Here is a 25,045-nt window from a genome sequence, read left to right as displayed (position 1 = left end):
AAAAATAGAGGTGTACTGGGCCTCACTGAGCTTGGGTGGCTCAGTTCGTTAACCGTCCAACTTCAGGTCATGATGTCATGGTTTGTGAGTCTAAGCCCTGTATCAGGTTCTGTGCTGCCAGCTCGAGCCTAGAGCCTGCTTCAGACTCTGTGTCTCCCTTTCTGTTTGCCCCTCCACTGCTGGCACTCTGTCTCTCTCTCTCTCTCAAAAATAAACATTAAAACATATTTTTAAAAACACAGGTATACTTATTTAACTAATTGAATACAATGTAAAAGATTATTTGATATTTTACTATGAGTTAAGACTACTTTTACTAGAATATCTCCTTTAAAGCAATTTTGTCCTCTGTGATATAGTTTATGAACTTGATATGAAGTGGAATTATAATGAGAAGGTCCAGAAATTTTTTTTTAATATTTGTTTATTTTTGAGAGACCAAGAGAGGCAGAACATGAGCATGGGAGGGACAGAGAGAGAGAGAGAGTGAGACACAGAACCCAAAGCAGGCTTCAGGTTCTGAGCTGTCAGCAGAGAGCCTGAGGCACCAACTCAGCCACCCAGGTGTCTTAGAAATGTTTTTGAATATTGTTTATACCTCTGGGGAAATTAAAGCTCTAAATAAACATTTGAATAATAAAAAATATATATACACATTTTTTAAAGCCAGCCATATAAGTAGGCTTAAGATATTTCCAGAGGTATTTCATATTTATAAAAACAATTTTTTATTTATTTTTTTATTTTTTTATTTATAGTTTATTGTCAAGTTGGTTTCCATATAATACCCAGTGCTCTTCCCCACAGGTGCCCTCCTCCATGCCCATCACCCCCCTTCCCCTTTCCACCTCCCTCAGCAATCTTTTTAATTTATTTTGAGAGAGAGAGAGAATGAGAATGTGAGCAGGGGAGGGGCAGAGAGACAGAGAGAGTGAGAGAGAGAATCCCAGGCAGGCTCTGTGCTGTCAACTCAGAGCCTGACACTGAGGCTTGATCTCATGAACTGTGAGATCATGACCTGAGCCAAAAACAAGAGTCGATGCTTAACCGACTTAGCCACCAGGCACCCCTAAAAAAAAAAATCTTTAATTTGATAAAACTGTCTTAGGGGTGCCTGGGTGGCTTAGTTAAGCATCTGACTTTGGCTCACGTCATGTACTCATGGTTTGTGAGTTCAAGCCCCATGTCGGGCTCTGTGCTGACAGCTCAGAGCCTGGAGCCTGCTTTGAATTGTGTCTCCCTCTCTCTGCCTCTCCCCAGCTCAAGCTCTCTTTATCTCTCTTTCTCAAAAATAAATAAAACATTAAAAAAATGTTTTTTAACTGCCTTAGCTTTATTTTCACTATAGTAACAAAGAGCCATTTCTTATTTTTTCATTTATCTTACAGTAAAGGGTCATTTACTTTTATAGGCTATATAAGTATAGCATATGATTATAAACTATATGATGTAAGAAAATTAGTAGCTTTAGGAGTTTTAAAATAATATGTTATTTTAAAATAAGTTATTAGATGAGAGAAGATGGTTTACTTGTCTCATACCTTTGCTTACATATAAAATAAATATAATTTTTCATGACCTTTGGTTTACAAATTTTATATATAATTAGTGTAGCAGTTGGCTTATGTAAACTACTTACAACTAAACTACTATACATAGCTTAGTTTACTACTATATCAAAATAGTTATGTATGTTATTTTAATTGCTTAACTCCTTTTTGGGGGGCTCCACATTAAAGTTCAGAACTGCTGTGTTCTGGGGCGCCTGGGTGGCTCAATTGGTTGAGCTTCCGGCTTCAGCTCAGGTCATGATCTCACGGTTCATGGGTTCAAGTCCCGCGTCGGGCTCTGTGCTGACAGCTAGCTCAGAACCCGGAGCCTGCTTCAGATTCTGTATCTCCCTTTCTCTCTGACCCTTCCTTCTCACGCTGTCTCTCTCTGTATCTCAAAAATAAATTTTAAAAAATGTTTAAAAATTAAAAAAAAAAAGAACTGCTGTGTTCTGACTATAACTTAAAGGAAGAGAAGTTTATCTCACACATTTTTTAAAATCAATATTCAAACAGAAGGAACCATAGATTTTTTGAACAGGATCATATTTTACTAGTTCAATTTAAAACAGAGATCTTAATTATATACTGTTAAGCAATAGTATTTTATACAGTATAATTACAGAATAAGTTAAATGTATTAACTGTTATTCTTGCCAAATTTTTAGCTTGTGTTTGATACAGACATTGAGTTAAACTTTTTTGGGGGTTCAACCTGCATTTTTTAAAGTGTAGCACAAAAGTCCCAGAGTCGTCAGTCTTAAAAGGACCATAGTTAAGTAAACATAACATACTATATTCCCCTCTGAGGCACTACAAACTTTACATTCGTATATTAAGTGTTGAGATTTCTGAGTAAAGAAACCCATTCAACTTTGTTTAATCCAAACACATTTGGACACAGACACTTGCTTTCATCAGATACTACTTAACATGCCACACTGTCCTACATTTTGAGAAATACTAACCAAGGCTTAAACCCACAACTTAGTTATTTACATTTATCCACGTAAGAACTTTTTTGCATTTTACAAAACATTTCATAAGAGGAATTAATTAAGCTTGCATATGATTTTTCCCTTTCTTTATAGATTTTGATATTTTCCCAAATGTCAGTGACTTGTATTTGGAGCTTTTCTCTAGAGGTCACAGTCTTTTGGCCCAAGGACATTGTCTGTCTTATAAGCAAGGTTGTTTGACCCACTTAATATTTAAAATAATTTAAATAAGCTGCCAGTGTTACAAATTGAGAGCTTTCATGAGATTCTGGATTTTATGTATGTATGTATGTTTTATGTTAGAGAGAGAGAGAGAGCATAAGTGAGGGTAAGAGGCAGATAGAGAGAGAGAATCTTAAGTAGGCTTCACGCTCAAGGCAGAGCCCTATGCAGAGCTCAATACAACCCTGGAATCATGACCTAAGCCAAGATCAAGAGTTGAACACTGAACAGACTGAGCCACCCAGGTGCTCCAGAGATTGTGGATTTTGATGTCTGTTTTTAAAAAATCTGAACACTGGGGCACCTGGGTGGCTCAGTTGGTTAAGTGACCGGCTTTGGCTCAGGTCATGATCTCACAGTTTGTGGGTTTGAGCCCCACATTGGGCTCTGTGCTGACAGCTCAGAGTTTGGAACCTGCTTCAGCTTCTGTGTCTGTCTCTCTGCCCCTCCACCCCTCAAAAATAAATAAAACATTTAAAAAAATTTTAATAAAAAATCTGAAGACTAATGACAACTGGGTGGGCATCCCACTTGGCAATCAGTTGCTTATTCCCCTGGGCAGGGCATGTGTACTCAATCCTTCCTGTTGTCTTACACTCAGCCTCTTTACTCACATCCTGTCTTGCCTCTATAGTTGAGTTTATATTCTCTACTGTATTCACACCTCACAAATACAAACCAATTTGGATTTCTTTTTCCTCACAACAGCTTTCTTGAAGTATAATTGAAATATAATAATGTACATAAATAAATGTACAGTTTGATGAGTTTTGACATATGTATAAACACATGAAACCATCACCACCACTGCCAAATTAATGAACATTTCCAAAAGTTCTCTTGCACTTATTTGTAATCAGTCCCTCCTCCTAGCCCCCATTTAATCATATATCTGCTTTTATCATGGTGGATTACTTTGCGTTTTTCTAGAATCTTTATAAGTGAGATCATGAAGTATGTACGGTCCTTTTGGTTTTTTGGTCTGACTTCTTTCATTCAACATAATTATTTTAACTTTCATGTTTATATCAATAGTTCATTTTTTAAAAATTGCAGAGTAGTATTCTGTTATATGAATATACAACAGTTTGTCCATTTCCCTGTTAGCGGGCATTTTGGGTTGCTTCTAGTTTTTAGCTGTTACATACAAAGCTTTTATAAACATTCATAGGCAAGTCTTTGTGTGGATGTATGTTTCATTTCTCTTGACTAAGTACCTAGGAATAGAATGGCTAAGTTATATAGTTGGTGTATGTTGAGCTTTTTAAGAAACTGCCTAACTGTTTTTTCCCAAAGTGGTTGTACTATTTTACACTCCCACTGGAATGCGTATAAGAGTGAGTTCCAGTTCCTCCACATCCTTGCCAGTACGTGATATGGTCAGTCTTTTAAAATTTGAGCCATTCTAATAAAGTGGAATAATGTCTCATGGTAGTTCTAAATTGTATCTTCATGATATTAAATAATGATACTGAACAACTTTTCATGTCAATTTTTTTGTCATCCATGTAACTTTCGTCTTTGAAGTGTTTATTCAGATTTTTTGTTCATTTTTACTGGGTTTTTTTCTTGGCTTGAGTTGTAAGAATTCTTTATATATTTTTGATGTAAGTCCTTTGCAGTGTTAATATTGTCTTCTAGTCTGCGATTTTTCTAACATTGTATTTTGAAGACCCAAAGTTTTACATTTTGATTAAGTCCAGTTTATTGATTTTTTTTCTTTTGTAATTTAGGCTGTTTCCTATTTATGAAATCTTTGCCAAACCTAAAGTCACTAAGATTTCCTCCTATGTTTTCTTTTGAAAGTTTTGTGGTTTTAATTCCTATGATTAGGTCTCTGGTTTCTAGTTTTACACTTAGGTCTGTGATTCATTTTGAGCTATTTCTGGACTTTACATTTTATTGTCTGTGTGACTGTCCTTCCCCTACTTGATAGTGTCTTGATCACTGTCGCCTTGTAATGATCTTGAAATTATGAAGTGTTAAGTCCTTCAGCTTTGTTCTTTTTCAAAATTTTCTTGGGTCTTTTAGGTTTTTTGCGTTCCCATATCAGTCTAGAATCAGTTTGTTAATTTCTACTAAAAAAGGCTGACTGAGATTTGGATTTGAATTCTGTTGAATCTGTTGATTGATTTGGGGAACACTGACATATTAACACTTACACCTTCTATTATAAGAACACAGTATATATGTATTTAGGTCTTCGTTTAATTTCGGTACCATTTTGGAATTTTCAAAGCATAGTTCTTATACATCCCTTGCCAAATTTATTCCTAAATCTTTAATAATTTTTGGTGCTTTTAAGTGGTATTGTTTTTTAAATTTCAGTTTCTAATTGTTTATTGCCTATATATAGAAATTCAGCTAAGTTTGTATATTGACGTTTTATCCAATAACTACTAATCTCACTTAGGTTAGTTCTATTAGAACTAATAGATTTTTTAATAGACTTTTATGTTTACATACACTTACTATCTGTAAATAAAAATTCAATCTTTTTTTTTTTTAATGTTTATTTATTTTTGAGAAAGAGAATGAGTGAGTGAGCCCAGATGGGCAGAGAGAGAGGGAGACAGAATCCAAAGCAGGCTCCAGGCTCTGAGCTGACAGCTCAGAATCCGATGTAGGGCTCGAACCATGAGATCATGTCCTGAGCCGAAGTTGGATGCTTAACTGACTGAGCCACCCAGATAACCCTATTCCTTTTCAATTTGTATGCCTTTTCATTTTTTATTTTTCTGCCTAAATGGCACTAAGATCTCCAGTATAATGTTGACTAGAAGTGGTGAAAAAGGGTATTCTTTGCCTCTCTACTGATCTTAAGTGGAAACCAATCTTTTACCATTTACTATGATGTTAGCTGGTTTTTTGTTTTGTGTGTGTGTGTGTTTTAAGATTTTATTTTTAACTAATCTCTACATGAGGCTTGAACTCACAACCCCGAGATCAGGAGTCATATGGTCTGTCTACTGACTGAACCAGCCTGGCACCCCATCGGGAAGTTTTTTCTGTTTAAATGCTTCTTATAATTCAGTTTTGTGACTCTAACACCATTTATATATGTTTATCACTCTAATGGATATGTGCAACCCAATCTTCTCCACTGACATCTGTGCTTATGTTTATCCAACTGCTTACTTGATATCTCTACTCTTTAATCTTTATAACATGTCTCACACTTAACACATCCAAAATGAAACTTCTCTCTGTACTCTTAGCTTGCTTCTCCACAGTGATTTGCATCTCAGTAAATGTTAAATTTCATGAAAATTATTACCACTAAGGTCTAAGCTGTCTTTACTGCTTTCCTTGATTATTGCTTCCTGTCTCCCTATTTCCTTTGCTCTCAGCACAGCAGCCAGAGTAATTCTTTTAAAACTGAAGTATTTTGTAAGTAGTGTAGTTTGAAGGTTTAGAAACATTTAATTTTTTACTGACACAAGAGCTGATAAGAGAAATATTTCCGAGAGTTTCTAAAGGGTAAACCCAGGATATTTGGGCACTTAATCTTAAGTATCGAAAAACACTTCTACTTTTACTCTCTTGTTTTCCTACAAATAATTAGATGTGATTATCATTGTCACTGATTGCTTTATTTTTCCTATCATCTGATTGGTTTTTTCCATTTTAAAGTATATTAATCTTAAAATCTCACATTACAAAAGAACTATTTGAGGGATCTTGACTGTCAGCATGATTGGTTTATAGTCGCTGCCTGGAGGGATATGTAGAAAAGGATTAGTTGTGTCTGGCCCCGTTGAGGGAAGGGGGAGGAGTGTATTTGCTGTCTCTAAATTGCCTGGAGAACATAGGCAGATTTTAAATGATAATTTGCTTTGGCAATTACTGTTTCAGTTTTTAGTGATCCTTTACATTTTTTTGACATTGAAGATGATTGGTTTAATTTTGTAATTAAATTATTTAACACAGTAATACTAACAGTCAGCAAGGACTGTATGCTCAGTAATGTTTTTGTGGTTGTGTAGTCCTTTGTGTTTTGGCAAATGTATATAATAACTTAGTATCATATTTGAGATAGAATATTTCTATCACCCTACTAAGCTCCTTGTATCCTAATTAGAAGTTTAACCTAAAAATATCTTTGAAAAGATGTGAAAATTTAGATATCTTTTCTTTGAATATCATATTTAAACATTTAAAGAATAACATTTATTTAAATGACATCAAAAGTTATTTTAAGGATAATCTTCCCAGCATAATTGTGATATCACTACCAGCCACACTGTTTCAAGAAGTCATTTCTGCTTAGCGCCCTCAACAAAAAGGATACTTTAAAATAACATAGCATCATATTGAAGTTCTTTGTCTTTGAATATTACAGAAGAAAATTCCACAAGACAGAGTGAGGATTTGGGAAGCCAGTTTACAGAAATTTTTATTAAGCAGCCGGAAAATGTCACTCTCCTGTTAACTTTATTGGAGGTAAATAAAGAATCTTGCTATTTTTGTCATCTGAATTTTTTTTTTTTTTTTTTTTTTGCCTTTTGGGTATTATTGAAGAAGAGACGTATATATACCTTTTCAAGGTTGTGAGATTTGTTGCATTATTGCAAGAGATTAACATGCACATTTTAAGGACTGTACAATCTATTAAAATATTATCTGCTTATTTCTATTTTTTATTTTACCTAGTCAGGAACAGTTTGATCAATTTATGTTAGCTATTTTCTTTGATTTCTTACATTACTTTTTTAAAGTTTGCTAAACTCTGTAGTTTTTGGTACCACTGTTGAAAGAAATGTTTTTCTTGAAAATGTGAATTATAGATGTTAAATATTTTAAATTCTTGAATTGCAGGAGTTTGATTTCCATGTCCGCTGGCCTGGTGTGAAGCTTCTAACTTCTCTTTTAAAACAGCTGGGGCCTCAGGTGCAGCAAATCATTTTAGTCAGTCCCATGGGTAAGTGACTCATCTTCCTTAATATAATTTTGATTTAAAAGTGAGGATCATTCCTAAAGAGGGGGACTGAAATGATATGTTAATATATTGCTTATAATTTCAATCACTATTTGTATTTTTGATCTGCCAGTATTTTTCACATGGTTATATGTTCTAGGTGTTTCAAGATTGATGGACTTATTAGCAGATTCCAGGGAAGTTATACGTAACGATGTAAGTTAAATTCAAAAAAGAAGTTTAAAAATATGCAGTTTTTTTTCTTTTCTTGGCAAATGAAATCTTTGTTGATCCTTATTTAGAGTCAGAAGTTAGATTTGGAAAATTGGGGTACTGCCCAATCTTTTAGACCTTTTTAAGTTGTATACAAGACCACATTATTTCTTTTTTTTCTGCCTGTCCAGTATTTTGGCTTAGATGATTTTGGTCTGCAAATTTATGCTTTCCACAAGTTTAGGATTTCTTTCACCCTTTTCTTAGAGGTTATATTGATACCAAACTCTACCTCCAGAAAGAGTAGAGGAAATATCCCCAGACATTGAACTGTGAAAATTTAAAGCCTTGCATTTGGAATCCTCATCCTCATTTGACTGAATATACATTTCAAAGGTTTTCCTTGTCATTGTCATTTAACGAAAGAGCATGATTTGCTCTGGAGTTATTTTCAATTCTGATTTATTTGCGTATATGTTTGAATATTTTGTATTGATGCAGTATTTTTTTTTGTTGCTTAAACATTTTTCAGTGGTTATCTATAACTTGGTCAAGACTGTAATACTTTTTGTTTTTTTAAGTTTATCCATTCACTTCTTGAGAGGGACAGAAAGAGCGCAAGTGGGGGAGGAGCAGAGAGGGAGAGAAAAAGAGAAAATCCCAGGTAGGCTTGGCACAGTCAGCACAAAACGCATTGTAGGCTCGAGCCCTGAAACTGTGAGATCTCATGACCTGAGCCAAAATCAAGAGTTGGACACTCAACTGACTGAGCCACTTAGGTGTCCCTATTTTTTTTTTTTTAAGACTTAAATTTTTACGTCTCCACACCCAACATGGGTCTTGAACTCACAACCCTGAGATCAAGAGTCTCATGCTCCACTGACTGAGCCAGCCAGGCACCCCTAAGCTATAATACTTTAAACAGCAATTGGAAAAATCCTTTTAAAATTAATGTCTAGAGCTAGGATAGCCTATCAGGTTAATTCAGTCTCCATATTCACACTGAGAAGCCCAAGACTCATGGAAACCTAGTGATTTGTTTTTTGTTAGTGATGTTTATTCATCTTTGTATTTGTGGTACCTGGGCTGTACCTTTCTCATCCTAAATGCTAATAAATACCATTTGGATTACTCTTCGCTTCACAACTGGTTAGTGGCAAAGCAGAGACAAAAGTAAAGTTCTTTTGACTTCTAGTCCATATATGCAGTTTTTTTAGCTTTGTATTTAACATTTTGCAGTATGTATCAACACAGTACTATAAATGGTGAAATAATGTAACTCATGAAAGGGACATTTTTAAATCTCTATTAGTTTTTTTAAGAATTGTCTTATTTAAATCTATACCCATCTACTTAGAATTTGAAATGTCTTTTCTTCACTAAAATATTACTGTACATTGTAAACTTGATTTTATTGTTCTACTCTTCTCTTGGCTTTCAGTATAAATAAAATGATTCCCTAGAAACCTTTAAAAAATGTTTTTAATGTTTATTTTTTTTATTTATTTTTTTTTTAATGTTTATTTTTTTTAAATTTCTGACCTTGACGGAATGTATTAAATAAGCAAACACCACCAACAAGCAAAACAAGTACTACAATGTAAAAACATTAAAAAAAAGACAACCCTCTCACATGCATAAATGAAAGATTGCACACAAAGAACTTACATCTTTTCAAGCTTCAATAGTAAATATTTTGCTACTATATATTAAATACTGCATGGTTTGCCCAAGCTAAGATGAAACCACATCATAAATCAATAAGCATTTTGCATTTTCTTTCATTATATACTTAAAGTCATGCCTACTGCACCTCTAAACATTTCATTAAATCCTAATGTTTATTTTTGACAGAGCATGAGTAGGGGAGGGGCAGAGAGAGGAGGAGACACTGTATCTGAAGCAGGCTCCAGGCTCTGAGCTGTCAGCACAAAGCCCAACATGGAGCTCCAACTTACAAATCATGAGATCGTGACCTGAGCTGAGGTCAGAAGCCTAATAACTAACTAGCCACTGAGGCGCCTCCCCATTTTTAAAAAAGATACTGTTTATATGTAATCTCTGCACCGAACATGGGGCTCCAATTTACAATCCCAAGATCAAGAGTCACATGCTCCACTGACTGAGCCAGCCAGGCCCCCCATCAGGCAAACCATTTAATAGAAATCTTCTCTTCACAGATCACTATTAATATCATTACCATTTATTTTCATTTTCAGATAGAATTTGTGTGTATGTACATTAGCTTGGTTCTTAAATATAACATTTCCTTTAATTCCCTTTTCTTTTTTCCTGCTTTTTAACCTTATTCTCAGTTTTTATGTGAGACAGATAAAATTCTGTTTAAGTTGTTTTTCATTAATTTTATGATTAGAGATTAAGTTACATTTTTGTTCTAACATCTAGATTCTTGTTTTGTTTATTAAAGTTTATTTTATTCTGAGAAAGAGAACCAGCAGGGAAGGGGCAGAGAGAGAGAGAGAGAGAGGACAGAGGTTCCAAAGCAGGCTCTACACTGACAGCACAAAGCCCGATGCAGGACTCGAAATCATGATCTGTGAGGTGGCAATGCGGCGGAAGTTGGATGCCTAACCTGCTGAGCCACTTAGACGCCCCTGTAAATTTATATTCTTGAATTTACAATATCATATCATTATTGTTGTGAGGCACATACAGAAAACGTCCCTGAGACATATAATTAAGCCCAATTCTCTTAGGCCACAGTTAAAACTAAGTAAGGTTGATGAATATGTAAGAATTGTTGTATATTTATTTTGTACAGTGAATGGAATTAGGAATGGGCAGACATGGATTGCAGTCTAGGCTCCGTCCCTTTGAGATCTATAATCTTAGGGAGGTGTCTTGCTCACTTCATGTCTTAAAAAGATTGTTCTCTACTTAACTGTTTTATCTTCTTTTCTCTGTAAGGGTGTGTTACTACTACAGGCACTAACAAGAAGCAATGGAGCCATCCAGAAAATTGTTGCTTTTGAAAATGCTTTTGAGAGATTACTGGACATTATTACAGAGGAGGGAAACAGTGATGGAGGTATAGTATGAGGAGATCGGTGTAAAGAGGCTCCTTTTATGCTCACAAAGTTGTTCACTTCTGAGGAATACAATTAGAGGGGGAAATGAGGACTCATATTTTATATTCTTTCATTCTGGTTTGTCGAGTATGGATTTCTCTTTATATCTATTTGATAATTATTAGGCTTTTGGAGTCTAGGTGATGTTTTTCATCATTTCTGGAAAATTTCAGCTATATCTCTCTTCAAGGACTACTCTGTTATATTTTCTTTTATCTTTCTAAACTCAGAATCAATTCTCTGTCATTTGATTTGGCTTTCACTTTATCTGTCTTACTTTCTCTTTTGTGTTTTCCATCTTTTTGTCTTTCCAAGCTTTATTCTGGATTTATTTCTTCTTTTTACTTATTTATTTACTTTTAATGTCTATTTATTTTTGAGAGACAAACAGAACACAAACAGGGGAGGGGCAGAGAGAGAGGGAGACGCAGAACCCGAAGCAGGCTCCAGGCTCTGAGCGGTCAGTACGGAGTCTGGCACGGGGCTTCAACCCACAGACTGTGAGATCATGACCTGAGCCAAAGTCAGATACTAAACTGACTGTGCCACCCAGGCGCCCTAGCTTATTTCTTCTGACCTATTTTTATTTCAACAATCCTCTCTTCACCTATATTTATTTACTATTTTTAAGTTCTTATTTAAATTGTAGTTAGTTAACATACAGTGGAATATTAGTTTCAGGTCAGTTTAGTGGGCCAGCCTTTCCGTACAGCACCTGGTGCTCAGTTCCTCCCCATCCACTATTTCACCCGGTGCTTCCACCCCCTTTCTGGTAACCATCAGTTTGTTGTTCTCTATTTAACAGTCTGTTTCGTGGTTTGCCTCTCTCTTTTGTTTTCTTTCTTCAATTCCCCTTATGAGTGTAATCATAAGATATTTGTCTTTTTCTAACTTATTGCACTTAGCATAATACTCCTATACTCCATATTTTTGCAAATGGCAAGATTTCATTTTTTTGGTGGTTTAGTACACACACACACACACACACACACACACACATGCATACATACCATATCTCCTTCATCCATCGATCAGTTGATAGACACTTGGGCTGTTTCTGTAGTTTGGCTGCTATAAACATTGGGGTGAATGTGTCCTTTTGAATTAGTATTTTTGTGTTCTTTGGGTAAATACCTAGTTGTGCAGTTGCTGGGTTGTAAGGTAGTTCTATTTTTTATTTTTTTGAGGAACCTCCACACTGTTTTCCAGAGTGTCTGCCCCAGTTTGCGTTCCCAGCAGCAGTGTAGGAGGGTGCCTGTCTCCTTGTATCCTCACCAACACCTGTTGTTCCTGTGTTGTTGTTTTTAGCTGTTCTGACAGGTGTGATGTAATATCTCATTGTAGTTTTGATTTGTATTTCCTTGATGATGAGTGATGTTGAGCATCTTTTCATGTGTCTGTTAGCCATCTGTATGTCTTTGGGAAAATGCCTATTCACTTCTCATTTTTTAATTGGATTATTCATTTTTAGGTGTATCAAGTTCTATAAGTTCTTTATTTTGGATACTGACCCTTTATCGGATAGTCATTTGCAAATATCTTCTCCCATTCAGTAGGTTCCCTTTTAGTTTGTTGGTTGTTTCCTTTGCTATATAGAAGCTTTTTATTTTGATGACAAAAGCAAAAATAAACAACTGGACTTTATCTTCACCTATATTTAATCTGCTGTTAAACATGTCTATTGAGAGATATTTTTCCCCATTTTTATTGAAATATAGTTAGCCTACAGCACTGTTACCAGTTTAAGGTATACAACGTGATTTGACTTAACATACTGTGAAATATACTGAGGAGTTGGTTAGATTGTTAGAAGCTGCTGGATTGTCAAACAAGCTAAGTACAGAAACGTACCTTTGGGGTATAGAGTACAGACATCATCGATGACCTGGGGGAGAGCAGTTGTGGATAGTGGTTGCCTCAGAATCCATATGACAGTGTCAGAATTAGAGTTAGAATTAGATATGGGAAGATAGAATAGTAGAGGAAATTCATACAAATTTGGAGAATTTGGAGAAGTCAGGGGAGAGAGGTAAATAGGAATTGGAGGTTGACAGGGAATGTTTTTATCCTCTTATAAATTTTAAATTTTAAATTTTTAAATATCCTCCTTTAAATTTTATTTATTCATTTTTTTACATTTATTTATTATTGAGAGACAGAGTACAAATGGGGTAGGGGCAGAGAGAGGAGATACAGAATTTGAAGCAGGCTCCAGGCTCTGAGCGGTCAGCACAGACCCCCAATGCGAGGCTCAAACTCACGACTGCGAGATCATGACCTGAGCTGAAGTCAGATGCTCAACCGACTGAGCCACCCAGGCACCCCAGATTTTATCTTGACATATGAAATATTTCAAACGTACAGAAAGCAGTAAGAGATAGTGTAACAAACACTTGTACACATATCATCCAATTCTGTTAATTCTATTAAATGTTTACATTTTGCTGTACATGTTTTAGTTTGGGTTTTTTTTTTTTTAAATAAAATGCAACAGGGTTTCTTTTTTTTTTTTTTTTTTTTTTTACTATTTAACTGGGTGGCTCAGTCAGTTGAGCATCCAACTTCAGCTCAGGTCATGATCTCACAGTCTGTGGGTTCAAGCCCCATAGTGGACTCTGCTGACAGCTGGGAACCTGGCACCTGCTTTGGATTCTGTGTCGCCCTCTCTCTCTGCCCCTCCCCCTGTCATGCTCTGTCTCTCAAAAATAAATGTTAAAAAAAAATTTTTTTTTAAAGAAATAAGACACAACAGATAGTTAAGTCCTTTGTATAACCATTCTGTTACTCTGCCTTAAAGAAGGTAACAGTATTCAGATTTTATTTTTCCATCCTGTGTGTGTTTTTATACTTTTAACATGTGTTTGTGTGAGTCTATACACATACACAGCATTATTTTGCACATTCTCAAACTAGATAAAAACTATCCTCCTGAGAATAATTTTACAACTGGCTGTTTTTATCCAACATGTTTTTGAGATTTATCCATATTGATACATGTTACTCTAGTGTATTCATTTTAAGTGCTATATATTATTCCGTAGTATAAATATTCTATGATCTGTTTTTTTAATTGAATTGCCAGATTGTATCTGTTTTTGCTACTATAAACTTTTGTCATGAATGGTTTTTTGTGTCTACTTGTATATGAAGTTTTGCTATGTTATATACCTACAAATAGAATTTTACTTTTTGCATCTTTACCACATATTGCCAGATGGCTTTCTTAAGTGGTTTTATCAGTTTATACATCAAGGAGCAGTGCTTTTAAGTTTTTTTCTTCACATTCTAGTCAATTCTTCCTTCCCAGTTTGATGGGTGTGATTGATATCTCACTGAGATTTTTGCTTTTCATTTTTTTGGGTTTTTTTGTAATTTCAGTTAGATTTTATTTTTTAATGTTTTTTTGAGAGAGAGAATGAGAGAGAGTGAGCATGAGTGGGGGAGGAGCAAGAGAGAGAGGGAGACACAGAATCTGAAGCAGACTCCAGGCTCTGAGCTGTCGGCACTGAGCCTAATGTGGGGCTTGAGCCCACAAACTGTGAGATCATAACCTGAGCCGAAGTTGAACACTCAACCTGCTGAGCCACCCAGGCACCTTAGCTTATTTAATCTTATACCACTTTGTAATATATTATTATCTTTGATTTGTATTTGAGGAAATGAAGCCTCTCTAATAGATAACTTGCATATGGCCATGTATGGAGTCAGAATTTGATCCCACGGCAGGTGATCTGTGTCTTATTATCTAGTCAGATTTTTAATAAAACCTATTTGAATAACATTTATGAGAAGCCGCTGAGATTCATCTGATTTACTTTCTGGATCTAGGATTGCTTTCTCCTCTTTTTTATGTAATCTACAGTTTGCCTACATTTGATCCCTTTTAGTTATTCACAGTGTAAGTAACACAGTTAAACAGGAGTCCCCTGTTTAAATAAATAAATAAGTAAATAAGTAAATAAATAAATGTTTATCAATTTTTTAAATAGTTTTTTATGTCTTTATTTTATTTTGAGAGAGAGAGACAGAGCGTGAGCAGGGGAGGGGCAGAGAGAAAGGGAGACACAATCTGAAGCAAGCTCCTGGCTCTGAGCTGTCAGCACAGAGCCCGATGCGGGGCCAAACCCATGAACCATGAGATCATGACCTGAGTGAAGCCGGATGTTCAACCGACTGAGCCACCCAGATGCCCCTTATCTATTTATGTTTGAGCGAGAGGGAGACGGGGAGAGAGAGAGAGATAGAATCCCAAGCACTGGGTGCAGAGCCCAACATGGGACTCAGTTTCACAAACTGTGAGATTATGACCAGAGCCAAAATCAAGAACTTGGCACTTAACTGACTTTTGTGTCTTGTTTAAAAAAATTTCTCTCTACCTCAAGGTTGTAAAGAGCTTTTTTAGCATTTTCTACTAAAGGCTTTGCAATTTTATCTTTCACATTTAATTAATGTGGAATTTGCATTTGAAAGATGGTATATTTGTAATCAAACATCCACATGTGTGAAGGTCTGTTTCTGAGTTCTCTGTTCTATTTGTCTTTTTGTCTCACTCTGTATGAAAACCACACTTTCTTAATTATTAAACCTCATAATATTTTTTTATCTATCAGAATATAGGAAAAACCTTTTATATTGGCTCTCCTAAGCTTCCCAGATCCAATTCCAGTGTTAGATACCAGCAGAGTATTTGAGAATTCAGCTCAATTCTAATACTATCTACTCAGAGATAGCATCAGATTCCACAACCCCCCTGTCAGATGCCAGTCACAAGCCCTAGGCTGTCTCCTGTGCTTCTGACCCACTTGACAGAATGCAGGGAAACACTTATCTTTGCTGGTTTATTTTTTTTTTATGCTTACTGATTTATTAAAGAATATGAATCACCAGCCACATGAAGAAATATATAGGGAGAGGTCCCAAAGAAAGGAGCTTCTGTTCTCACAGATTTGTGGCCCAGCTCAGTGATGTGTGGAAACACTCTGGTTCCCCAAGTGTGGAGGCTCTCTGAAAAGAAGTGAGAAAATGTCCTCTTGGGATTTTATGGAGCCTTCATTACAAATTCATGATTGACTAAGTCATTGGCCATTAGCTGATTCAACCTCCAGCCTCTCTCCCCTCCCTGGAGGTGGGGGAGTTGCCTGGGAGGGTGGGGGGTGTACTGAAAATTCCTACCCTCTAGTCACATGGTTGGTCTTCCTGGCAACCAGCCTCTACCCTTGGGTGACATCCCCATATCACTTTCATTAATAGCAAGATAAACCATTTCACCTTTATGACCCTGAGGAGTTTTCAGGAACTGTGGATGAAGACCAAATATTATCTGAGAAATATATTTTGGTTATCTGAATGAATTCTGAATTCTCAATTGTCTTAGCACGCCTTTTCCTTTTGTTCTTTAATTTGAATGAAACTTGTTTACTAGTCAAGGTCTATGAAAATCCCTGTTGGAAATTTTTTCCCCCTAAAGTAATCTCTTTACCCAGTGTGGGGCTTGAACTCACAACCCTGAGATCAAGAGTCACATGCTCTATTGACTGAGCCACTGAGGTGTCCCACTGTTAGAACTTGGATTGGAAATATATTGGGTTTACAGATTAAGGAGAATTGTCATCTTTACTGAATTGACTTTTCCCATTTATGAACCCAGGTCTATCTCTTAATTTATTCAGATCTTCTTTTATGTCTCTGAGTCATGTTTTATAATTTTGAGCAAAAGCATTTTCAATTGTTATTATTAGATTCATTCCTAGGCATCTTACAGTTTTTCTTACCATATTAATGGGATCTTTTTCTACTACATTCTCAAACTGGTCACTACTTGATTTTTCTTTGTTGACCTTGTGTCCAACCACTTTATTAAGCCCTTAGTTCTAATGGAGCTTCCTGTGCAGATGATCCTGTTTTCTACTAAAAACAGTAATTGTTTTTCTTCCTTTTCAGTTTTTGCACCACCTTCCTTTCTTGTCTTTTCCACTAATTAGCATCTTTAGTACAGTTGAATGTTGCTGACTCTAGAGAGAATGCTGATGACCCACCGTTAAGTTTGATTTTTGCTAAGAGTTTTTTATCATGAATGAATCTTGAACCTTAGGGAATTTTTTTTTAATTTTTACATCTATGGAGATTATCACAGTATTCTTCTCCTTTAGTCTGTGAGGGGGTTTTCTTTAAAAAGAGAGATGCTACAACCAACATAAGTAGAAAAGAGGGAGAAGACAGGAGAGAGAACGGATGATCAATGATCAATCAGTGGAACATAAATACAAAAAAAGAAGGAATGGAATCTAGAGCAAGGGGAGGAATTGGCTTTTAAGATAGGAGAAGGACATCTTCCATTGTAATGGAGAAGGCACAGGGAGTTGAATTGAAGGCAGAGTCATATGCCAAGAGTGAAAGAGGAAGACGCAGTTGAGAATTATGGAGAAGATTAAAAAGTCTTTTGGAGAATAGGAGAGCTAGTTGACTGTTGAAATTAGGAAGATTTCCAGTCAGGGATAAAGGCCCCATTGAGAGTTTTCATCAGGATTTTACAGCACTGCAGAGCTTCTTGATTATGTGATTGCATCCCCCCACTGTCTTCTAACACTCAGCTGCCAAGGTGCGAGATAGAGAAAAAGCCAAGCAGTTAGCTTTCCACAGGATTGTGTGTTTTCCAGGAAGGTACTATGAAAAGACAGTAAGGCAAGAGAACTTAGTATATTATCTATAGAGTGTAAGAAAGGAAGATCTATATAATCTAAGCTAGACAAGGAAGGAAGGAAGATGGAGTTTCTAAAATGGGGTTTCAAAAGCTTGTTGATGGGTTGAAAGTCTCAGGGAAGCCATAGAACAGATACGTTGAGAATACTGAGCTGGAAAAATGGGAGGTTTTAGTAGTGGAGTGAGAATTCTCTTGAAGATGAGAACATGGAACTTTGAAGTCCAGGTATTGGATTCTCATTGGAATCAAGAGTGACAACACTAGAGAAAGAAAATTTGGAGCAAGATGCTGGAGATGTTTTCAGTTAACAAAGTTTTGTTACATAACTGCATTTAGGAGTGATAAGGGATAATACAGGCAGGTGGCCTGACCCTCAAGGGAACAGGAGATTTTGTGAGAGGGTAGAGGAACTTTGGTCTCTGGAAAGTACACTGGGCCAGGAGGACCATAGACTCCATATCCTGACCCTGAGGTACATGGGACTGAGAGCATTAACTGCTTTCACTTCAGAATGTTACAAGATAAGGTAGCTTCTTTAAGGAAAAAAACATTTCATGAAGTGATTGGGGGTATAGTAGGTTTTATTAACTAATACATGGGAGTTGGAAGTAGCATAATAAAAAAGTCAAAAGGAGATTAAGTAGAGAAAAAGAAACAAAGTATTCTAAGATGAGAAAATAGAAGAGCGTAGGTAATTAGGAAGGTGCATATTTTCAGAGATGACCGAGGAAAACAGGATTTTAAGGCAACATAGAATTAGCTTGTCTTTAGGATTGCTAAGATAAGTTCCAGGGCCTCCTTGTAACTGATGGTGGCCTTGACCCAGTGGAGGGAAGGCTGCCAGTTATAGTGAGGGCTTTGATACTCGGTTTCCTCCAGAGCTTTCAGATGCTCCTAGTGGTACATCTCATTTGATGGAGATTGATGGTTCTTCATAACCAGGAGGTGAGGATCCACATGGTTCAGCAGTATGAGATAAGGAAGCCTCTAATTTGGAGAGATCAGGATTGGTTAAATCAGAGATTTTTAAAAAGGACTTAAAATATGCACGTTATTTCACTATTTCAAGTTAAATGTCAGACATTTTTTTTCTAATGTGCATTGATATGCTGATCTTTTGAGTTAGGGCCAAAACCTTTCCCTTGAATATGGGTCTACTCATTGGAATTTTTCCATCTTTCTGCATCTTTCATATATCATATTATAATACTTGATGTAAGATTTGCTTTTTGATTTCTTTATAGAGGAGTGCAAGATCTTTCTGGGTTTTTACAATTACTGTTCTTGTTTTTTCGGACTTGTGTTACCCATATATAACAACAGCTGTTCTTAATGACTTGTTTTCATTTCATTTATGTTTTGCCAAAGGCTTAAACTTAGTTTTTATAAAAATAGCGGTTATTAAATAGTCATCCCCTCGTATCTATAAGGAATACATTCCAGGACGCCCAGTGGATGCCTAAAACCACAGATAGTACCAAATCCTATATATACTAATGTTTTTTGCTATGCATACATACCTGTGATAATATTTTATTTATAAATTAGGTACAATAAGAGATTAACAACAACTAATAATAAAATATATAACAATTGTAACATGCTGTGATTAAAGTTATGTGAATAGTAATTAATAACTAGTACAAATAGCATGGTAGATTTGTAAATTACAAAAATAATTTACTTTTAGATACAATACCAAAGGCATGATCCATGAAAGAGAAAACTGATAAGTGCGATTTCATTAATGTTGAAAATTTCTCTACAAGACGCTGTTAAGAGAATGAAAAGATAAACCACAGGATGGGAGAAAATATTTACATATTATATCTGAGAAGGAAGTTATACCCGAGAGACTCAAAGGACTCTTAAAATTCAACATAACCCAATTTAAAAATGGGCAAAAAACATCACCAAAGAAGATATATAGATGGCAAATAGCATGTGAAAAGATGCTCAACACCATATGTCATTAGGGAAATGCAAACTAAAACAATGAGCTATCACTGTACACCTGCTGTGCAATGGTGAAAATGCAGAGCACCAACAGCAGGAAAAGCAGGCAAGGATGTGGAACTACAGGAGCCCTCATTCACTGCTGGGGGTAGTGCAAAATGACACACTTTGAAAGACAGTTTGGCACTTTCTTAGCATATGATCCAACAATCACACTCCTTGGTATTTCTCCAGATGATTGGAAAATTTATATCCATATAAAATCTTGTGCACGAATGTTTATAGTGACTTTATTTATAACTGTTAAAGCTTACAAGCCATCAAGAAGTCCTTCAGTAGATGAATGGGTAAACTGTGGTACATCCACACAATCCACTATTGCTCAACAATAAAATGTCATCAAGTCACGAAAAGACATGGAGAAACCTTAAATGCAAATTGCTAAGCAAAATAAGCCAGTCTGAAGAGGCTAGATACTCTGTGATTCCAACTGTATGATATCTGAAATAGATAAAACTGTATAAACACAGTAAAAACACAAATGATTTACAGGCGTTGGGGTGTGAAAAAAGAAATGAATAGGTGTAACAGGATTTTAGAGCAGTGAAGCCATCCTGTATGATACTGTAATAGTAGATAAATGGTGTTATATGTATGTCGAAACTAATAGGCCAAACCCCACACAACACAGAGGGAACCCTAATGTGCACTGTGGCCTTTAAAAATGTATCCATTTTCATTCACCAGTCATAACAAATGTACCACACTAATGCTAGCTACTAATTAAAGGGGAAACTGAGAGGGAGAGAGTATATGAGAATTCCTTTTACTTGTTTTTCTGTAAACCTAAAGCTGCTCTAAGATATAAAGTGTTTTTGTTTTTTTAAATTCTTAAATCTATTGTAAGAGTGAGTAAGTGACCGGGGAGGGGCAAAGAGAGGGAGGGAGAGAGAGGGAGAGGGAGAGGGAAAGAGAGAGAGAGAGAGAGAGAGAGGGAGGGAGAGAGGGAGGGAGGGAGAGAGGGAGGGAGAGAATCCCAGGCAGGCTCCATGCTGTCAGCATAGAGGCCAGTGCAGGCCTTGAATCCATGAACTGTGAGATCATGACCTGAGTCAAAATCAACAGTCAAACACCCAACTGACTGAGCTACCCAGACAGCCCTAAAGTTTTATTTATTTCATCTCTGCACTCAGTGTAGGGCTCAAACTCAAACAGCCCCAACCGATATCAAGAGTCATGGGCTCTTCTGACTGAGCCAGCCAGGTGCCCCAAAAATAAGTCAGTTAAAAAAAAAAAAAGGCAACTGATTTTTATAAACACAAAGCTCAACTACTAGGAGTAAAAGTGTGAGTGTACTGCTTAGAGGAAATTATTAGCTGTGAACATCTAACATTAGCATATTCTTAATGGAAGAAACAGATCCTTGTTTAGACTAGTACAGGGTAGAGATCAGCTGATAAGCTTTAAGCTGTGATAATAGTGTGTGCTGTGGTGTGGCTAGAATTGCCCTATAGGATAATATGTTGTAAGCGGGGATAGGAGTAAATGAGAAGAGGAACCAGGAAAGATAAGAAGCCTGAGGAGTGGCCAGAGATCTGTAAGGAAAATCAAGAGAGAGTAGTTTGTTTTAGAAACCAAGGAAAGAGGAAGTTTCAAGGAAGAGACCTCAAGACAACAATGTCAAGTGCTTCTTAGTGACTAAATAAGATATGATTGATTCATTCAACAAATATTTAATAGTGAGCTGATATGTATAGACCTGATATCTTGTCTCTGTCTCTGCTGAGGATATAGAGTAGGTCACTGTATCCTAGTAGGACATTCACATTCCTGTCTTTATGTACTATAATCTACTGGAGAAGACCTACTACATAATAATAAAAGGAGCAGACTCTTGTGAAAGCATGTGGCTGGTGATACTAACCTAGTCATCAGGTCTTGATGTAGGATCTGAAGAAAAAATCTGAGTTACTGAGGTGAGGAGAGTTGACCAGAGAGGTCAAGAGATCACTGGAAACCTGAGAAAGAACACGCAGCTTATGGCCTGTCATCGTCAGGAATCAGGCTTTTTGCTTTGCTGTACTGAAGAAATACTGAGCTTGGAAATTTGTCTTTTATTTAAAAGTGTTTGGGGATTGAATTTTTCCTTCAGGTTTTATCAGTCTTAACCCTTCCATTTTACATTCTTTTCCCAGGCATAGTAGTGGAAGATTGTCTGATTTTGCTCCAAAACTTGTTAAAAAACAACAATTCAAATCAAAATTTTTTTAAAGAAGGCTCATATATTCAACGTATGAAACCTTGGTTTGATGTTGGTGATGAAAATTCTGGCTGGTCTGCACAGAAGGTGACTAATCTGCACGTGATGCTACAGGTACACTATAGACAGACATAACTGTGACAAGAATTCTGACAGTGGTCCGAAGGAAAAGACAATTGCTTGTATTTGATAAATCCAGGATATTTGGTTGGTTTCAGATGGGCTTAAAAGAAAACCTTTTAATATGAAGATTTGCACTTATGCTGGGAGATAGAGATCCGCTGCCATCAACCCCCCTCCCCCCACTATCCTCAGTGTATACACCCATGACTCTGCTGCAGTTGTTATTAACAATCTGGCAATTTTGTTTCATCTTTTATTCCCTTCTCTCGCCCTGCTGGATTATTTTGTTTTATTAAGTAATTTATTTACTTATTTTTAAAGTTTATTTTGAGAGAGAGAGAGACAAAGAGAGTGAGCAGGGGAGGGGAAGAGACAGTATCGCAAGCAGTCTCTGCTACAGAGCCTGATGCAGGGCTCAAACTCATGAGCTATGAAATCATGACCTGAGCCAAAACCAAGAGTCAGATGTTTAACTGATTGAGCCACTCAGGCACCCTGCCCTGCTGGAATTTTTTTTTTTTATAATTTTTTTAAATGTTTTATTTATTTTTGATACAGAGAGAGACAGAGCATGAGAGGGGGAGGGGCAGAGAGAGAAGGAGACGCAGAACCCGAAGCAGGCACCAGGCTTTGAGCTAGGTGTCAGCACAGAGCCTGACGCGGGGCTCGAACCCATGAAGGTGAGATCTGACCTGAGCTGAAGTCGGATGTTTAACCGACTGAGCCACCCAGGCGCCCCTTTGCTGGAATTTTTTTTTTTTCTGCACATTTATATAAAAGTCCTTTATATATATGTTATTTCATTTGACCCTCACAACAACCGTGTGAGGTAGGCAGGGAAAATATCATCAGATTTACTTTACAGATGAAATTAGATTGACAGGGTATGTGACCTTCCCAGTTAACCAAATATGTAGTAAGAGGCCAGAATCATTAACTTTTAGGTCAAGGGCTCATCTCTCTAAACCACTGACAATATAATTTGACCTCAAATATTTTTACCACTTCATTCTCATTTATTATTGTTCATTCACATTTTTATAGGCTTCCACAAAAGACCTGGTTCTAAACTTATCATGCCCAGTTTACGCTTCTCTACTGAGGCAAGCTAAGGCCACTGGACATATATTCTTTGGGAAGGCATTGTTTCCTTGGCTCCAAGCTAAAGAAACATAAGCAATATGAAAGACCGTAAAGGCCAAGGAAATAGAAAAGAAATCAGAGGAAAGGATATAAAATGGAATGCTTTAGTGGATTTTTAGTCCCTGTAAGCTTTTACTTTTGTGAGTGGGTTCAATGGAGAGCTTTAATGCAGATGAGACTTGAGGCTTTTGAAGAGGATCTAAGTCTTGATGAAGTTATCCAAACTCAATTCTTGAATGCATAATGATGGTAGGCCTCACGGTCTTCAAAAACGTGTACTTGATGCTTTCCCAAAGTGCTAGGATTTGAATGCCACAATACAAATTGATTCATGTTTTTGTCCAATAATGGTCGGTGGATTTCTTTAAATGAAGTCCATGCTAGAGTCCATAGACATCAGTGTTGTGCAAAACTGCCCAGGATCCCAGGTTCCAGGATCTGCTGGATTATTTTAAAGCAAATCCAAACATATAGTTTCCTGATGGGTTTTGCACCCAGAGATAATAGGTTAGGTTGTTGATTTGAATTTTTAAAATTTACTTTCTTCAGTTAAGTTTCTAATATAAATTTTAATGTTCAGAATATTATGTTCAGCAAATAAATTCATTCATTAGACGTTTACTAAGACCTAGGCACTGACTGCTAGGAAATGAATGATAATGTCCCTACCTCTAAAGATTAGTAATCTGTTTTAAGTCTGATATAAGTTAAATTGACAAATCATCTGCAATTTTATTTAAGCTTACTGGTGATGAATGAAGACAATAGGATCCCAAATGATTTCTGGATCAGAGAAAATTAATTAAGTTTTTTGTAGTATATTACTTACTTAGTCCTTTATTATTCCCTCTCCAAACCCTTAAGTTTATGTACTAGCTTCCCAACTTACTGGCTCTGTGGTGATTCTTGTGGGTCTTTGAATATCTCTGAATTGTTCCTGCATCTCTGAAATTGTTTTCCTCAAAACTAGATGGATAGTTTCTCTAGCAGTTAGAGTCTGAATATTGTTGCATGCCCTGGGAGTTGCCTAGATAGGGTTGATTGGTAATTAGGATGACCAGATGTCCTATTTTGCCAAACTAGTATTCATTTTGTAATTATGAATAGTGTCCTCTTTCATTTTTAAAGTGTCCCAATTTAGATAATAAATTACAGTTACCTTACATAGAATATGCCTAAAACCTGTTAGGAAAATATTTTACAGGACAACATGGGTAGAATATTTCTATTTTACACTCCCCACCTCGTCCTTTCTACTTTCACATGTCCATATGACACATTTCAAGACTTAGTTTTTCAACATGTTTTTTGTACCTTAGAAATAGCATCCCAAGTAGTAAGCTTGATATTTTGCCCAACGCCACTTTCCAAACATGATTAGATAGAGTGAAGAGATCTGGTGATGTGCAAAAACTTACAACATACATCCTGCCAAGCAGTGAAAGTGTACACTGCTGAAGGAGCCCCCTCGTGCTTTATGGTTTAGAGTACTGGGTAAAGAATTATTTTTGAAGAAAGCCACTGTTTAAAAAGTAAAAGACTACCTTACCAAAAAAAAAAAAAAAAAAAAATTAGACTCAAGTGCTGTGTGTAAACAAAAAAAAACTATGTTACTTTTACATATGTAGTAAATTGGTTCTTTAAGTACTTTTTACTTTTAAAAAATAAAATCTTGAATGTAAACTTCAAAATAAAGAAACTGAGTTTAATTCACTTTAATATAGTCTCCATCTCAAAGATTGAGTAGTTGATGAATTCATGACTTCACAGGCCACAGATTATCTTCTGCTTTTCAGCCTATTACTGTGCTGTTTCCTTATAGCTTTATTTAGGGTTGCTTGTATTTTCAGTTCTGTGTTATGCACCAAATGAA

At 36.2% G+C, this 25,045-nt stretch overlaps 1 protein-coding gene across 2 annotated transcripts in view; it reads left to right on the top strand.

Annotated features, from left to right (window-relative positions):
- USO1 (USO1 vesicle transport factor) overlaps positions 1 to 25,045 on the top strand; it is a 92,087-nt gene that overhangs the window by 41,277 nt on the left and 25,765 nt on the right. For both annotated transcript variants that reach the window (XM_029944829.1, XM_029944821.1), the window contains exons 5-9: positions 7,113 to 7,213; positions 7,589 to 7,691; positions 7,849 to 7,904; positions 10,830 to 10,950; positions 21,842 to 22,020. In XM_029944829.1, the coding sequence (XP_029800689.1) occupies positions 7,113 to 7,213; positions 7,589 to 7,691; positions 7,849 to 7,904; positions 10,830 to 10,950; positions 21,842 to 22,020 (560 nt within the window). The remainder of the gene's footprint in view (positions 1 to 7,112; positions 7,214 to 7,588; positions 7,692 to 7,848; positions 7,905 to 10,829; positions 10,951 to 21,841; positions 22,021 to 25,045) is intronic.

Source organism: Suricata suricatta, chromosome 1 (assembly GCF_006229205.1).
Source record: "Suricata suricatta isolate VVHF042 chromosome 1, meerkat_22Aug2017_6uvM2_HiC, whole genome shotgun sequence".
Lineage (NCBI taxonomy): Eukaryota > Metazoa > Chordata > Mammalia > Carnivora > Herpestidae > Suricata > Suricata suricatta.
This window is presented reverse-complemented; position numbering and strand designations above follow the sequence as displayed.